The sequence below is a fragment of the Ursus maritimus genome, unplaced genomic scaffold (assembly GCF_017311325.1).
Source record: "Ursus maritimus isolate PB19 unplaced genomic scaffold, ASM1731132v1 scaffold_9, whole genome shotgun sequence".
In the NCBI taxonomy this organism is placed as follows: Eukaryota; Metazoa; Chordata; class Mammalia; order Carnivora; family Ursidae; genus Ursus; species Ursus maritimus.
The window spans coordinates 44,077,880-44,097,107 of NW_024427107.1; the positions used below are offsets into that span (position 1 = coordinate 44,077,880).

The 19,228-nt window shown below is 32.5% G+C and overlaps 1 protein-coding gene across 1 annotated transcript in view; it reads left to right on the plus strand.

Annotated features, from left to right (window-relative positions):
* VPS13B (vacuolar protein sorting 13 homolog B) overlaps nucleotides 1-19,228 on the plus strand; it is a 759,954-nt gene that overhangs the window by 133,628 nt on the left and 607,098 nt on the right. Inside the window, exon 16 of the mRNA XM_040625596.1 lies at nucleotides 5,016-5,140. Coding sequence (XP_040481530.1) covers nucleotides 5,016-5,140 — 125 coding nt within the window. The remainder of the gene's footprint in view (nucleotides 1-5,015; nucleotides 5,141-19,228) is intronic.

Consider the following 19,228-nt stretch of genomic DNA (forward strand, 5'->3'; position numbering starts at 1 on the left):
CACTCCCCCTGCTTGTGTTCCCTCTCTCACTGGCTGTCTCTCTCTCTGTCGAATGAATAAATAAAATCTTTAAAAAAAAAAAAAAGAATAATTCCAAATTCTCTCTCCTCTGTCCTTGGGTAGCCACCATTCTTCACTCAGTGTCTATGAATTTGACTCAGATTAGTGGAATCACACAGTGTATGTCCATTTAACTGTTGTATTTCATTAGGATACGGTGTCTAAGATTCATCCATGTTATAGCATACTTTAAAGCTTTCTTATAGTTTGAGTCTGATTAATACTACATCCTGTGTATATACCACATTTTGTTAATCCATTCATATTGATGCACACTTGGGTTGTACCCACATTTTGGGTAATATGTATAATGGTGGTATAAACGTGGTATGTGAATACCTGTTAACTTCACGGATTTATTTTCTGTATATAGCTTGAAATGGAATGCTGAATAATACTGTGATTTAATGTTTATTTTTTAAAACACAGCATAGAATTATGCACAGCAGCTACACTATTTTATATATATATTATATATATTTTCTTTTTTTTCATTTTTAAAACTAAAAAAAACCTTTTGATTTAAATTCCAGTTAGTTAACATACAGTGTAATATTAGTTTCGGGTGTACAATATAGTGATTCAACACTTCCATACAACACCCAGTACTCATCACAGCAAGTATACTCCTTAATACCCATTACCTATTTTCTATTTCACCCATTCCCTCATGCATCTCCCCTCTGATAACCATCAGTCTGTTCTCTATAGTTAAGAGTCTGTTTCTTGGTTTGCCTCTTTTTTTTTCCCCTTTGCTCATTTGTCTTGTTTCTTAAATTCCACATATGAATGAAATCATGGGTGTTTGTGTTTCTCTGACCGACTTACTTTGTTTAGCATAATACCCTCTAGGTCCATCCATGTTGTTGCAGATGGCAAGAGTTCATTTTTAATGGTTGAGTAATATTCCATTGTGTGTGTGTGTGTGTGTGTATGTGTATGTACATGACACCTTTATCCATTCATCAGTGGATGGACCTTTGGGCTATTTCCATAATTTGGCTGTTTCAGATAATGCATCAGGGTGCATGTATACCTTCGAATTAGTATTTTTTATATTCTTTGGGTAAATACCTAGTAGTGCAGTTGCTGGATTGTAGGGTACTTCTATTTTTAACTTTTTGAGGAACCTCCATATTGTCTTCTACAGTGGCTGCACCAGGTTCCATTCCCACCGACAGGGCAAGAGCATTCCCCTTTCTCTGTTGTTTCTTGTGTTACTGATTTTAGCCATTCTGACAGGTGTGAGGTGATAGCTCGTTGTAGTTTTGATTTGTATTTCCCTGATGATGAGCAATTTTGAGCATCTTTCCATATGTCTGTTGGCCATCTGTATGTCTCCTTTGGAAAAATGTGTATTCATGTCTTCTGCCCAGTTTTAAATTGGGTTATTCATTTTTTGGGTGTTGAGTTGTGTAAGTTCTTTGTATATATTTTGGATACTAACCCTTAATTGGATATGTCATTTGAAAATATCTTCTCCCATTCTGTGGGTTTCCTTTTAGCTTTGTTGATTGTTTCCTTTGCTCTGCAAAGGCTTTTTATTTTGATGGAGTCCCAAAAGTTTACTTTTGCTTTTGTTTCTCTTGCCTCAGGAGACATATCTAGAAAGAAGTTGCTATGGCCAGTGTCAGAGAAAGTATTGTCTGTGCTCTTCTCTTGGATTTTTATGGTTTCAGATCTCACATTTAGGTCTTGCATCCATTTTGAACTTACTTTTGTGTATGGTATAAGAAAGTGGTCCAGTTTCATTCTTTTGCATGTTGCTGTGCAGTTTTTTCAACACCATTTGTTGAATAGACTTTTTTTTCCATTGGATATTCTTTCCTACTTTGTCAAATACTAATTGACCATATTGTTTTGGGTTCATTTCTGGGTTTTCTGTTCTGTTCCATTGATCTGTGTGTCTGTTTTTGTGCCGGTAACATAGTGTTTTGATCCCTACAGCTTTGTAATATAGCTTGAAGTCTGGAATTGTGATACCTCCAGCTTTTCTTTTCAAGATTGCTTTGGCTATTCAGGGTCTTCTGTGGTTCCATACAAATTTTAGTATTGTTTATTCTAGATCTGTGAAAAATTATTTTGATGGGGATTACATTAAACATGTAGATTACTTTGGGTAGTATAGACATTTTAACAATATTTGTTCTTCCAGTCCATGAACATGGAATGTTTTTCCTTTTCTTTATGTCCTATTCAATTTCTTTCATTAGTGTTTTATAGTTTTCAGAGTATGTGTCTTTGACTTCTTTGGTTAGGTTTATTCCTAGGCGTCTTATGGTTTTTGGTGCAATTGTAAATGGGATTGATCTTTAGTTTCTCTTTCTGCTTCTTCATCATTGGTGATAGAAGTGCAACAGATTTATGGATTATTTTTGTCATGAAGGTAATGCTTAATTTTTATTTTTTTGTTGGTCCCCTTAAGAAAGGAACTGGCTATACTATTAGGATGCTGGCTATACTATTACACTGAGTGTCTTATGATGAGAACAGCATAAAAATGATTTGTTTTACATCACAATTAACTATGTTTTCCTTGTCATTTACAGTTAGTGTGTGATTTTTATAGTTTTTGCCTTTTATCATTGCAAATCCTAATTTAGCATACCAATTTTTATTAAAAATTTACTAGGAGTTTTTTATATTTCTAAATCTACAGTTTCTTCTATTTATGTTAATTCAAGAACATTGCAAAGTGTTAAAATGTAGATGATATTGTTTTTTATTTTCTGTTTGGATTTTTTAAAAAGATGGCACAGCATGTTGAATTGTTCATTTAGTGTGATGTGTAAGTCATCTTATTCAAGTTGATATTTCCTTCAGCTAAAATTTTGATTGGTGTTACAGTTATCACTTTATACATTCTTACTGTTAAGATTATTAGTTTGCAATGTTCATTGCTTTTATTCTGTTTATGAATATATGAACTATCTTTGGTGAAAGCAACCTCAACTCCTCTTGTGTTGGTTTTTCTTTGCCTAGATAAAGTATTGTAATCTTGGTCAAGAGCTGTTGACAAGTTAGTAGGTCATGTAGGTATTGTAAATCTGTGTATCTCTTTACTGTAATTTAAAGGAGAGTTAGAAGTTGGTTATTTTGAAGTAATTATTTTTGATGTGGTAGATAGGCACTCTTCCATTTTAATTTATATTTGCCTGAATGTTCCCTTAGAAGCATCTCTGGATAGCATGTAAATTTAGTAAAAGTTTAAAAAACATTATAGAATAAGATACAGTTTCCCCAGAGTCCTTTGCAGTTCTGCAAACATCCAGCAGGGATCTCCTCTACACCCAGTTTCCATCAGAGTACACTTAATGATAGTGTCTGTGATTATACTGTTGGGGCATTTCATAGAATATTAGAAAGTGGCTTGAGAAAGTTCTTAGTTGAACATAGATAATCTAATATGATAAAATATTACCCTTATTCATACTCTAGGAATATTTGGAGGTTGGGTGTTATTTTAAAAATGTTTTATATCAAGTGGTGTTAATAATTGTAAACTTTAGAATCCTTTAAGTGGTCCTTTTAGAGGATAAGAAACTCTGAGATTGCACAGTGCCTGGAAATTCTTGGTATACAGTGTTGTTCAGAACAAGTCTTCAAAGATAATGTATGTGAATAACTTAAATTTTAAGGTTGATCATTTAAGTATTAGAATAATTTTTTTTTTCTTTCTCAGTTCTGTATTTCTTGTCACTTGGTTGATAGTAGTACTTAAAGGATAGTAGGTGTATCACTTTCATTTTCCTTGATAGTAATTAGGTAAAGTAGGTCCTTTGAAATGCAGTTTTCTCTAAAAATATGTAATTCTCATTTCCAAAAAGTTGTTTTGTTCACTTAGAACTGACTGTAGAGCAAATGATTTGACATTGTCAGTTTGATGAATGATAGGGACATATAGCATTTTGAAACCATTTGGAAGTAGTTTAATAATACTTTTTAAGAAATTAGTCATTAGTTTATAAGTTCATTAAATGAAAGCATTTTGTTTTGAAAATTAGTGATTGGAAAATCTTAAACATGTTTCACTGTAGAACTTATCAGTTAATATAAAAGAGATAGGAAAATCGGTGCTTTATGAACCTAAGGAATAAAAAATAATAAAGTTAAGTGTTAGGCTTAAGCTACTTCTGTATGTTGTTGGAAAACAGTAACTCTGTTTTGTATCCCTGTGTGTTAGTGTTTCCCGTTTGAGATGTTTATCTTTTACCTTATTGGAAGTAATTGGAGCAGAAATATAGTAAGTTCTCTGTAGTGTTTCATATATAATGTGATATTATATTGATTCTTCCTATTAAAGCAAGTATACTGTTCAGGAATTTCAAGGAATGCTTATAAAGTTTTTGAGTGTGATCTGCTCGTTTTAAGTATAAACATATGAAGAGTAATTTATGCCATGTACCAAATTTCTGGGGGTGAAAAACCTCAGCCCTACAATTTTCACAGAAGAAAGGGAAAAGATGTAATATTTTAGGATATATTTGGATATCCTAAATGTGCATAATGTAAGTTTAAGGCAAATACATTTTTATGACTGTTTTGTTGTAAGTAATGTTCTTTTAGGCATTAAATGATATTAACAGCAATTTATTAATTTTTACAATGTGCACAATACAGGCAGTTTATGTTAATAGCAAGTATGTGCATTTTAGCAGACAGTAAAACACTAAATGAGAATTATGTTTAGAAACAAAATGTGAAACTTTAAGTTAGTAAGAAGTAGTGATCTTTCAGGGATGTGAAAGAAATACTATATATTTAAATCTGTTAATTCGGATTTAGTCAATGTTAAATTGAATAAAGGAAAATGTTGATGTTTGGGAAGTGGAAAAAGACATTGGAACATATTTAGTGTGCAGCTGTTGTAGAGCAAATTGAAACTGACGTATTTCATCCTGTGCTTATTAAAACTTTGTCTCTGTGAACATTTGGATCTTTTCTTTTTGTTTCAGATATTTGGTTTCCAGGCAGGACTGACGTCTTTGGATTGTAGGGGATCCTACTGCTTACCTGTACCAATTATTCCCTCTTTCAGCACTGCTCTTTATGGTAAACTTCTGAAACTACCCACATGCTGGTAAGTATTATGCTAAAATGTGGTTTATGGTAATTTTCATTTATTATGAAGGGGGAAAAACCCAATTGTGTCTGTCTTATGCAAGTGTGCTAGTTTTATACAAAACCTTAGAAAGATATCTGAAGTTACACTGTCTTTTACTGAGGCACTAGAAATCTCTCTTTAATGCCTGAAGTGTGCTAGATCATAGTATCTTTTGTGGTAGTGTTAAATGTTGATGGGATACTAACTGTTAATCCGTGTTGGAACTATAGTTAAACTGTTGCTGCTTCATACTGTACTAGGAACTGCAAAGGCAAATATCTTACTTTTGCCTTTTTGAGAGAGGATACAAAGATCTTAAAAATTGCAAATTAATATCAAGACCTAAGTATTTATCACCTAAATAACAATTACATGTGTATTCCTAGCCACTAAGAAAAGCATACCCATAACATAGCTTTGGAGTGTTTGATATGTCTATAATTGCTGCATTTTGAAAGAAACTGATTTTAGGCCTCATTTTCATTTGATTTTGTGTTACTTTATTTGGAGGTCCTGTTTCCTTAAATTGAAAGAGGTTTAGAGAAAGAAAGCCAATATTACTAGTCATACTTTTTTTTTTTAGTTGAAAGCAAACTTTAATATATTAAAAACAAAACTGTTTGAAGATATGAAATAATTATTGGTTTTAAACACATGAAATTAAATTCTAGTGAAATATTTCTACATTTTAAAATTAGGTTACTTTTACTATTTAGAATACATGTTTGCTTTCCTAACCTGATTAGTAAGCTTATTTTTATAGGATTTATTTTTTTGTTATTTATGAAAAGCAACATAAATTCTCGAAAATATTCTTTAAAGTCCTGCATTTGTTAAAAATTATATTTCTTTAATAATATATAACTTTTAAAATGAAATTTACAAATTAAATGCTCACATCTTGAAAAAAATTTGCCTATTGATCCAGAAAATTAAAAAAATATAGAAGTTGCAGTTAAGTCTTAAAATCAGTTCTTGTATAAAATGAAACCATTTTAAGTGATCATTGTTAATCTCTCTTGATAAGTTTAATTTTATCCTTAGTCATCCATATTCCACATGTCATTTATTATGTTTTATAGAGATTCACTTTTTAACTTTTTATTTGTATATACATAGCATGTTGCATTTGAGCCAGGTTTTATATTCTGATCTACTAGGAAACACCATGGGATATGTCCCAGTGGTATGGCAATATCAAATTTAATAAATGTTTGTGAGCACTGTTATCTCAGTTATATGCTGATTTATTTATCATTCATAACACTGAGATTTTTAGAAAAACAGTGCAATTTACTATAGAAAATACTTAGCTTTTTTAGGAAATAAGAAGCCAAAATTTTCAAAATGAATTATAACCTTTATATGAAAAAAAATTGAATATTTAAATAGGCAAGGTTTATTTTAGGGATATGTAGGGCTTACTTTAAATATTGTCAAATGCGATTTAAAATAAGTCTGCTGACACCTAAAAGAAAATATTCCATTTAAATACTAAAACCCATTAGCTCACACAGTGCTTGTATTTGGATCTGACTTGCTTTTTTGTATTTAAGACCATTTCTGTATTATTTGAGAGTGATATTTTTCTGTGCTTTACATGAGTATAGTGCTTTGCAATAGTTTCTTTACATTATTTTCCTTAATTAGTAAGCCATAAACTATAATTTGTTCTTAGCGACTCTAAATTGAAAGTAATACATATAAAACTCATTAAATTGAGATGTATATTAGTTAAATGAAATGAATAAGATACCAGATAAAATACATCATATAGTGCTTGAATTAAATCAAAATCATGTGAAAACTGAGAATTTTATTTAACTCATGTAGTGAGTGAAATTATTTTAGTAAGGACCCTGGTTGTATCATTGTCAACTCTGTTCCCAATATGGTATCTCCCTTCCTCAAATTACACAAGTTGTTTCATCTGGATTTTTAAAAATCACATTCCAGTTTCTTAAAGCACATGTGTGATGCTATTTATATCCAAATCTATATATTTTTTCAATAATGAGAAGAGCATATTTACTATAGATCATAGCTTTTGAAACACATATGCCACATTGAAAAAAAATTTTAGTTGGTATGTTTGAGTTAGCAATGGAAATCTAGATTTTATGTAAAACAACAACATAGTTCATATTTCTTGTTTAAAAATTGATACTAATTATATATGAAATTTCAAACTAACACTTATTTTAATCAGGTTTGCTAATTTAAAAAAATATGTGGCTTAAGTAACATTGAAAATAAGTTATTTTTCTCCCATTTGAATGTTCATGTTAATATATTTTAGCTTAATGAGCAAGTGAATACTAAACTCCAGTTTCTTAGGATTTATTTTTTTCAAAATATTTTGGTCATATTTTATCTTTCATTGTGTATTGCACACTTTCCAACATAAAAATATAAACATTTCAAAACTTTTTTTCTTCATTGCTTTGTATCAGGTTAACTTACTCTTTTAATCCCTTAGAACAGGACTGAAATATGTAGGGTATAATGGGAAAGACACAGTGATAATATTATTTAATGATAGAGATCTTGAGCAATTAATTCAAATTTTAATTTTCCTCCTTTTTTAGTAAGGGGATGTTTAAAAGTGGGCAATAAAGCATTAGTTAAAGGGCAATAAAGTATAACTTTGTTATTACTAGTAGGAATAAAGCTTGGTCTCCTGTAGGCAGTTTTCAAAAAATTTCTACAGTGTAATGCTTTTAGGTTTCTAGATACATTCTTGGGGTAACTTTTTTTTCCCCCCCAGAACAGAGAAAGTATAATAAATATATCTATTAATAGTTCAATAAACTTTTTAATTGGAATATTAATATTTTATAGAAAAGTACATATATTATGGTATTTCATAAGTGAATTGAACCTTTGGAACTACCAGAAAGATTAAGAAACAATAATATCAGCATCTCAAAAGCCTCTCTTACTTACCCTCCTTCAATGTTAACCATTATCCTGATATCTTTAACATAGATTACTTTTGTCTGTTCTTGGACTTAAATAGAATCATCCATAGTCTCCTTTTTGACTCGCTTCTGTCACACAACACATTTGTGATATTCATTCATATGGTAGAATGTAGTTTTTATATTGTTTGCTTTTGTCACTGTACAGTACTGTATTACATGAACATTGATCATTTGCACATTCTTGATCTGCAGTTTTATTTTTTTAAAAGATTTTATTTATTTGAGAGAGAGAGAGTGCATTTACAAGCAGGGAGAGTAGCAGAGGGAGTGGGAGAAGCAGGCTCTTCAATGAGCAGAGAGCCCGACATGGGGCTTGATCCCAGACCCTGGGATCATGACCTGAGCTGAAGGTAGACACTTAACTGACTGAGCCACCCAGACACCCCTTGTTCTGCAATTTTAATTGAAAAATAAGTACCTAAAGTATGTGTTAATTTATTTTTTATTCCTGTGCCATTTTCCCTTTTCCTTAAGAAGCTTCAGTTATGTTAGAGGAGATTAGATGTCATTCATAAATATTTTTTCATTTTCTTTGTTTTGATAGGCATTGTGCTACATGTTGGGATTGGGAAAAGAATACAGTAGAATGCAGTGAGGTTAAGAGATATCCCGTGAGGATGACAACTTACAGTCTAGTGGGAGAGAACACCAGACACATAAAAAAACGGTTGTCTTTAAATGGCAAAATTGTGGCTTAAGCAAAATGTCCTGTTAGTTTAAAGAAAGTAGAAAATTTCCCTGGGATGTCATGGTTGGCTTCATAGAAGTGACAGTAGAATTGGGTTTTACTGGTTGGGTAGATATCCAGACATGAGGAGGTTGGTTTTGGGGTGTTGAGGCTTCTAGAGGGATAATACTGTCTCAACAAAGTCAAGGTTGCTGTATTGGATCTGTGAATGGATACTATGGGTGAGGAATTTGGAAGGCTACTTTTGGGCCTAGACTTTTACATAATTAAGAATGTCTGAGTTTAATATGAACACTCGAAAGTTAAACCAGGTAATCAAATATTCATTAACCTAATTTCTTCTTCATCAGGCTTGTAATACTGCATTTAACTATAATCTCAAATTCACTTTTTCCTATAATTGAGGGTTCAAAAAATGTGATCTCGTTTGTAGAGAGACAATGCAACATACTTTGGAAGTACAGAGAAAAATTACTTTGGCTTAGAAATCCTGGAGAACATGAAGACAGTAACTTGTAAGGTTATTAAAGAATGCATAGGATTTGAAAGAAAATACTTTTTAATGCAGTATTAGGTATTTGGTTTAATAAAGTTTTTGTAACAATCCTGTGAGCTAAGATGATAGATATTCTCTTATAAAACTAAAATTCAGGGAGGTTACATAAATTGTCCAAAGTCACACAGAGGCTGGGCAAGGATTCTCATGGAAGGTTATCTGATTCTAAAGTCTTTGATCCCTTTTTTACCTGAAGGACTGAAGATGTACATTATCTTTTGTTAATCATCTTCAAAGGCTCAGCGTGCTTTTTGCCTTGTAGTTAAAGTGGATTTCCATGTATTGGGAGGGTAGTTGAGATAGTACAGCTAATAAATCTGAACTCTCCTAGTATCTCTTAGTATATAGGTAACAGCATATAGATATTACTGTGATGATCTCAAAGAATTGTAGTTAATAGGGTTAGGTGGAATCTTAGGCATTGTCTTAGTTTATGAGTCTATGACACAGCTTTGATTTATAGTTGTCTGTCATGGGTTGAACATTTTATTCAGAGGGACTTAGCTAGTTTGTGAGGTAAACAGATTCTTTGTTGGGCAGTGCTTGAGTTCTTTCTTTTATTGAGGTAAAATCTGCTTTCATGCTTCTTCTCTTTTCTAATTATTGGTTATATATGTCATGAGTCATTTTTATAGTCAAAGGAATATGGGAAAACACATTTATTTACAAGATTGAGGAATCCCTCTAAGTGACCATTCCTTACTTAGCACGGTAACAGATGGATTGGTTTTGATTAATGAAGTTATTGAGCAGTTCATTTGTTTGAGGAAGATGTTTCTGTGGAATCCATGTTTGAGTTCATTGTTAATTAGGAAATACAGGATTTGGTGGTAGTGGGCTCATGGTAATTGATATGGTGTCTAAAGGAGAAGTGATCCTTTTGTCTCTCTGAAATGGAAACTGAAGCAGCCATTTTCCTCTGCTAGCTCAGAATAACACTACAGTAACTTTAATGGAAGCTAGGCCCTTCAAGTCTAAAAAAAATGCCAATATTTATTTATCAGCAAACACGGAGAATAAGTAACCCACCCCACAGGGTTCAAAAGGAGGTTTGCTCAACTGCCTTGTCCTTTATAATACCACAGTTTGAGAACATAGAGTTGAGTGTTTTTAATGCCCCTGGAGATAGAGCTTTTTAATTTCCTTTTTTCCAGAGCTATGATTATTTTCATCTGTATGCTTTTGTGATAAACATTTTTTTTAACAGACTGTCTTAAAACTGGTAAGACTTAACCTGGATGCTAATTCTCTTATCTTCACTTGAGTGGCAGCAGCCTGATTGTCAGCTTTGGTTCTTGCATCTGGAATGTGCTTTCATGGAATGTTTTGAACTGAAAAGAAACACTTTCATCATCTCTTAAAATCTTTTCATTTCAAAGATGAAAAAACTGAGTCCCAGAGAGTTCAAATTACTTAACCTAAGAGCACAGAGTTAATATCAATACCTCAATTTGATCATCATTTTCTTTTTTTTTTTTTTAATCCTCATTTTCTTGGTTCAGGGCTCCTTCAACTGTACCACCCTGCTTAGAAATTATTACTACTATTTAATTTTTTCATGGTAAAAGACGCAAAACATAACATTTGTAATTTTAACCATTTTTAAGTGTATAATTCAGTGACATTAAGTATGTTCAGATTGTTGTGCTACTATCACCCCTGTTCATCTCCATAAATTTTATATTCTGTACCCATTAAAACAGTAACTTCCCATTACTCCTTACTCTGAGCCCCTGATAACTACTGTTCTACGTTGTATGAATTTGACTATTCTGGGTACCTCATGTAAGTCAAATTGTTCAATATTTGTCCTTTTGTGTTTGGCTTATTTCACTTAACATAAAATTTTCAGGATTCATCCATGCTGTAGCATACGTCAGAATTTTTTCTTCCCTCCCCCATATACTCTTTCCTTCCCTCCCTCTCTCCCATCCTTTCTTTCCTTCTAAATTCATTCCATTTTAGGATTGAAAAATTCCGTTGTGTGTATATGCTTTGTTTATTCATTCAGTGGACGTTCGGTTGTTTCCACCTTTTAGCTATTGAAATTGGTGCTTTGAACATGGATGTACAAATACTTGTTTGAGTACCTGTTTTCAATTCTTTTGGGTGTATACCTAGAGGCGAAATTGCTGGATCATATGGTAGTTCTATGTTTAATTTTATGAGAAACTGCCACTCTGTTTTCCACAGTGACTGTACCATTTTACATTCCCACCAACAATGCACAAGGGTTCCAGTTTCTCTTTATCTTTATCAATACTTGTTATTTTAGGTTTTTTGAAAAGTCATCCTAAAGAATTTGAAGTGGTATTTCATGGTAGTTTTCATTTGCATTTCTCTAACAATTAGTGATGTTAATCATCTTTTTAATTGCTTATTGATCATTTGTGTATTTTCTTTGGGGGAGTATATATATTCAAGTTCTTATATTTAAATCTGAATGTTTTTGTTGTTGAGTTGTAAGTGTCGCTTATGAATTCTGTGTACTAAATTTTTATTATACATATGATTTGCAGGTTTTTTTCTCCAATTCTATGGGAAAACATTGTTTTTTAGTGTTAAGATTCTATCTTAATCTAACTCCCAAACCAGAAGCTTAGTTTATGTCTTTTATAAATCTTTCGCTTTTTGTTTAAAAAAGTTATTATTTACATTTGACACAGTTTTTCTTAAAAATTGATATAACTTGACCAAGTAAAAAGTGATCAAGTGCATATTTGGAATAGCTGTACTTTGGGGAGGAGGAGAAAGATAAATTTGTTAGAATTCTTGGGGTTGTTTACAAGTTTATCTTCACAGTAGTTTTTGCTCTTAGCATTTACAGGGATAGCTAATTTAGATTGTTTTTCTGCAGAAAGATTTTATAACTTTCTACAGTAAAGGGAGATCTTTTCTCGATTGTCTTCTCTTAAACATGTTTTAAAGATATTTAACTTAATTTCTTAAAAAGTAAGATACAGTGCTTGACAGTCTATATGTTATAGACAAGTTTAATAATACTAAATAGAATGAAAATTAAAGTAAATGAAGATTAAAGATGAAATCAAATGAGTTTTCATCTGGTTATTTTATTCAGGATCGGCTTCAGGAGGATGTAAGTCTCAGCACCAGTAGGAAGATTGGGATCTTCGTCCCTATTTTAAAATGAATTTGTAAACACTTCATCTGGGATGATGTGTGTGTGTGTGTGTGTGTGTGTGTGTGTGTGTGTGTGTCTATAGGTTGTGTGTGTGTATATATATGTACATATGTTTGTCCTGTTTTCAAATTCATATGCATACTGGCTTTATCACCTTTTTATTAGCAGTAGTGCTTGTTAATTATTGGAAAACAGGAGTTTTTTTTTTTTTAAAGCGGTAATATTAAGGGAATCCAAAATTTTTGTGAGCATTATTCATTAAAAAGATACTATCACAGGCCTAGTGCTCACTGTTACTCTGTTTGAAATCTAAGAGAATACTGAAATAAAGCTCTTTGAGGTATTACTAAGTGGTAAATTAATTCAGCCAAAGCACTTAATGTTCTGATTATGAGATTATTTCTCTAATGATAGATGTTAACATTAATTTTAACAATCTGGTGAAAGAGAATATATTTTAACAAATCCAAGCAGATAAAACACTGTTCTGTGTATGATCACATAGTTAGACATTTCAGGGTAGACTGAAATTTATATAAATCCAGCAATGTTTGCTTTTTGGCTCTGTCAAATCCTCTTGAAAAGGGCGTACATTGCTGGCACAGGTTTCTGCTTTAAATGCAGATAAATCAGGGTTTGATTCATTCACTGAAGTAAGATTCAGACTCATCAAAATAATGTGAATGCTGAAATTGTGTTTCTACACAATGGCTCTATAGTTCTTAAGAACATACAGATCCTTTAAAGAAGCTTAGGGCAGTTGAGAATGAGAAATACAGCAATCTTCAGTTGTCTTTGGCTCAATTCATGTATCCATTTCACACCCAAACTTGAATTTCTGCACATTTAGAGATAGGTAAGTATGATCACAATGAAAATAAACTATCCTGATCTTATGGTAAAGTTGATTTGGGAAGTACATAGTACAAACTGTTCTCATACCAGCTTTCTCTTTTGATTTGGATAGCTTGTTGAAATAGCTTCTTCTCTCCTGACCCCCTGCTTTTGCATTGCAATAACTCCCTTTGTAGCAGATTAGCTCAGTTTCCATCAAACTTCCGAAAGCAAGTGACTAGGTCTTACTAGTACTGTCTACTAAGGTGTAATAGTTTTATTTGAGCTGTAATCTCACGTCAGACATAGAACAGTGTGGACCACACAGCAGATGGCTCTGTGCATGGTACAGCTTAGTCTTCTATCTTACAGGATTCTGTGTTGTATGACTTGGGGTACGCTTGCATGGTCTTGTTAACATAACCATCTTGCCATTATTAATTAAACATTTCCTTGCATATTTCTTAGAACTTTTCTTTGTTTTGCCCATACTTTGTTTTTTTGTTTTGTACTAACTTTTTCATGATTAATGCTTCTTTTGTATCCTTATCTGGATGATTAAAACAGGGAAGGATGACAGAATAGACAGGGTATATATTTCCTTCAATTTTGTGAACAGCGCTCCCCAGTCAGTTTCATTTTTTTTTTTTTAAACTCCAGTGAGTTTTTCCACTGTTTGTCTGCCTTTTTGCACACTTGATATTGTTCTTTGTTCATTCATTCAAGTCTGTTTCACAGATATGTGATGAATGCCTACTGTGTGCCAGCCACTTTGCATTGCCCTGGCTAGAGAAGAAAAAAATTGGCAAGATACCTGCCCTTATGGGGTTAGTTAAGGGAATTTTAAAATGGGAAAAATTGGTTTAAGAGACAGTGTAGATTGTCTTTTACAATCTAATTATATAAAATTATCCATTTGCTGTCTTCAGCATTGGAAGGAGATTTTTACATATGTGTGTGTGTGTGTGTGTGTGTGTGTGTGTATACGTATACATATATATGTATGTGTGTGTGTGTGTGTGTGTGTGTGTATATATATATATATATATATATTAAATCTTAATTCCAGTGTAGCTAACATACAGTGTTATATTAGTTTCAGGCATATACACAGTTTTTGATTGCATAATATTTTTGAATTAGTCTATGTTTTTCTGTTTAGTTTTGTTAGTAATTCCTATTTGAACTGAAAACCATTTAGTGGTGGAGCAACCAGTAATAGGAGCTGAAATAAAAGTTCTTACAGATAAATTAGAATTCATGGAATATATTAGTTAAATATATCATTGTTTTATTTTCCAGCTTATTGCTAACATTGTGCAGTTGTTTAATGATTTTGTAGAGTATACTTGGTAATTCTGGACTTCAGCTTTTCCAAAAATTTGATTTTTTTTCTTCAGTAGTTATCCTCACATGTATTACAGTCTCCAGTATTTATGGATGTTAACGTTGTTAGAACCTTTGAAACTATTTGTAAATATGCATATTTTGCATTTGTATCTTTGCATTATATCTTAATATCCATTTTTATACATTATGTATAGTGTGAATAAAACTCAGAAATATGTAAATTCTTTGTAATTAAAAGTTTTTTATTGTAAAGTTTTTAATATGTACAGTAATGAAAAGATAGATTATAAATTACTGAGATTAATTTTGGGGGGCAGCACTCAAAATATATCATTACTTTGTAATCACATCTCATTCTGATAATTACTTTTTATATTCATCGAGAAATAGTTATATCTAATTTACGTATAATTTATATATTAGAAATTAATGAACAGAATTATTTTTCAACCTATGTAAGCAAGTAGTATGTGAGAAATTTATGGGGAAGTTTTAATACCAAATTAATACTAATAATAGCATATATGTGTCAGAAATAGTGCTAAGAGTCTTTTTTTTTTTTTTTAATGATTTTTTATTATGTTAGTCACCATACAGTACATCCCCGGTTTCCGATGTAAGGCTCGATGATTCATTAGTTGTGTATAACACCCAGTGCACCATGCAATACGTGCCCTCCTTACTACCCATCACCGGTCTATCCCATTCCCCCACCCCCCTCCCCTCTGAGGCCCTCAGTTTGTTTCTCATAGTCCATAGTCTCTCATGTTTCATTCCCCCTTCTGATTACCTCTCCTCTTTATCCCTTTCTTCCCCTACTGATCATCCTAGTTCTTATGTTCCATAGATGAGAGAAATCATATGATAGTTGTCTTTCTCTGCTTGACTTATTTCACTTAGCATTATCTCCTCCAGTGCCGTCCATGTTGTAGCAAATGTTGAGAACTCGTTCTTTCTGATAAGTGCTAAGAGTCTTATATGCATTATCTCATTTAATCTTCATGACAACGTTATGAGACACTATTTTACTCATTTTATACATATCTTTGTCTTATTAATGCTTATACATACAGTAAATAGAGAAGTTGGATTTCACTTTTAGATCTGAGTCAAGAGCCAAGATAAGCAGTCCCTATTACCAGATGAGGGAGTATATGGCCAGTTCGCATTAAATTTGCATTCTAACTTCATCTTTCCATAGGAATAGCTTTGTTAACTTGTATTTTTTTTTTTTTAAGATTTTATTTATTTATTTGACAGAGAGAGACCGCTAGCGAGAGAGGGAACACAAGCAGGGGGAGTGGGAGAGGAAGAAGCAGGCTCATAGCGGAAGAGCCTGATGTGGGAGTCGATCCCGTAATGCCGGGATCACGCCCTGAGCTGAAGGCAGACGCTTAACCGCTGTGCCACCCAGGCGCCCTAACTTGTATTTTTTTTAATAGCTTTACTGAGATGTACTTTATATTAGCATAAAATCCACCGATTTCGGGTATGTAATTCAGTGATTGCTAGCACCTTAATTGAGTTATAAAACTGTTACCATAAATCAGTTTTATAACATTTTCACCCTCCTGGAAAGATCCCTCATGCCCATTTATAGTTAATCCCTGTCTCTGGCCCCAGGTAACCACTTTCTTCATAAATTATCTTTTATGGCATATGAGTGGAATCATGCAATATGTGGTATCCTGTATCTGGCTTCTTTCACTTAGATAATGTTTTTGAGGTTCATTCATCTTTGACATATGTATTAGTAGCTAACTTGTTTTTTATTCTACATCAATATGTGGCTTTCCTTAATTGAATAAAATATAATCAGGCTTGCAAATAACTATCCATATTCTCAGAGATGTTTAAATTCTAGAGTTGATTAGGGGTTTTCAAACCATGTTATATTTGCTGCTGTAACTGTGACTTAGGATGTTTGGAGAATGTCCTTTTGTATCGTTAGCGCCTTCTTCAAACCTTTTTTTTTTTTTTTTAAGATTTTATTTATTTCTTAGAGTATGAGCATGAGCTGGGGGGAAGAGCAAAAGGAGAGGGGGAAGCAGGCTTCCTGCTGAGCAGGGAGCCAGACATGGGGCTTGATCCCAGGACCCTAGGATCATGACCTGAGCTGAAGGCAGACACTTAACTGACTGAGCCACCCAGGTGCTCCTAGATATTAGTTGTTTAGCCTCATCATGTTCTTAACTTTTTTGGGGAGGGATAATATTTGAAGGTGAATACTTAATTTTTCATACTTATTTCTCAAAATATTCTTATTTTTATATAATCCCTGTGAGTGAAGAAAAAAATTGGAAAACTATTTAGAGGTCTGACCATACCTGAAAATACTATGTAACTATAGCAAACTTTCATAGTACTTTAGAGTTGTGTAGAATGTGGTTTATAAAGTTCTCTATAATGGGTTATTAGATGAATTATACCCCTGTTTTCATTAACATAGTTCTCATTTTAAAACTAGAGTATAATTTAAATATAGCAAAGTCAGCAATTTTATGTGTACTGATATACACAGTCAGGTAGCCACCAAATTTCTTTCTTGTCTCTTTGCGGTCAGTTCCTTTCTCTCTCCCTAGAGTGGTCACATTTTTGGGGAGGGCAGTTGGGTCATAATAAGTGGTAATGCCTATTGATTTAGGGGATGACTGATTAGCTTGTTAACTGGGAAACCCACTGTTCCTTGCTTTGTTACTGCATTCTTCACCCAAACCCATCAGACAACTGATTCTTTTCACTAGGGCTTCTGGGATTTCTCTAGCACTGCCAGAGACTGAGGCTCATAGCATTTTCAGTTACATAATGAAAGATTTTGTATATAGATTTCATATATTCATTAATGAAAACATTCATAATTAATAAAGTCTAGATTCACTTCTATTCTCTATTTCTCAACTCCCCAAAAGAACCATAAATATAATATGTATGGATTTATACAGTGAAACTACTCTTTCTGATAGGAACAAACTGGTAGTTCAGACTTATTAAAAATAAGTTTTTACACATACATACATGTTCACATATTTTCATTTCATTGAGTACCTTTGGCTTAGGTAGGTTTTTTAAAAGCATAGTTTAAAGAGAATATTAAAAATAGAAAAAGAGAGGGGCACCTGGCTGTCTCAGTTGGTTAAGCATCTGCCTTCAGCTCAGGTCATGATCGCTGCATCCTGGGATCAAGCCCCAGTATGGGGCTCCCTGCTCAGCGGGGAGTCTGCTTCTCCCTCTGCCCCTCCCCCTGCTCATGCTCGCGCGCGCTCTCTCTCTCTCTCAGATAAATAAATAAAATCTTTAAAAAGAATAGAAAAGGTTGTAATTTTAACATGTGAGATATCATAGGTGACAACAAGCATAATAGTCTAACTCTTTAACAAGATAAAACTTTTTAAAAACTTATTTTACTATTGTTCTGTGTATTTTAATTTGATTAATTTACAGCCCTGTATTTGTATCAAGGTGAAATTTGACTTAAATTGCACTTGCAGTCTGAACTAGCAGTTTGTTCATATCAGAAAGAGTAGTTTCATTGTATAAATCTATATAAATTATATTTATGGCTCTTTTGGGGAGTTGAGAAAAAGAATGGAAGTGAATCTAGACTTTATTAATTATGAATGTTCTCCCCAAATATGTCATTGATTTTTCTGTAAAATTGTCTTGATTGAATGATTTTTAATAACACATTTTAAAATAAAAAAATACCTCTTAAGCAATCTTTATATGAGGAATAGTCCAGAATCTTAAATTAATAAATAACATGATTGGTTCTAAGCATGTTTTCATCAGATGGTCTATTTGTCTCTTTCTTGGTACTAATTTTTAGTCTCTGCTTGTGCCGTTTTGGGATTTAGTTTGGTTAATTTCAACACTTGGCAATATTTTAGCTACAGTTTTCAATCATGAAATTATAAATCCTGTCATTGTATTACTAATGATTTTATATTTTGGTAATAAAGCATATTTACTTATTTAGAATATTAATGCATTATTTAAAAAAATGCCCTTGAACAATTTTTATGTCAACTCCTCCCAATTTTTATTTTTTGTCATGTTGTGGTTCTGATTTTATAATGTGTGTAAGTAAATGACCAGTTGGAAAATACCTACCTTTATAGTTCTTGAGTGTGTGTGTGGGGGGGGTGGTTAAAAAGACATGAAAAACACTATAGGTAAATAACATCTGTCTTTATATCAGAGTTTTCTCTTTGATTTTTTTTAAGTAAGTGCATGAAGAACATGCAGCACATGTTAACAGCCAGAGAGTGTTGGTCCAATGAGAACAGAAGGTTTTCTTTGATTTTCCTGTTGGAAAACTTGATATTTTCCACATGCAATTTTATGATCAGTTGGGTGTGAAGTTGTATAGGCAAATATGATTCGTCTCTTGTTACAAGTTTTAAACTTAGTAAAATAGTTTGTTTAGTGGTACCCAAATGAATATTTATAATTCAATCTTATGATTTTTGGATATTGGAGAATATTATTATAAGACATACATTTTTTCCTA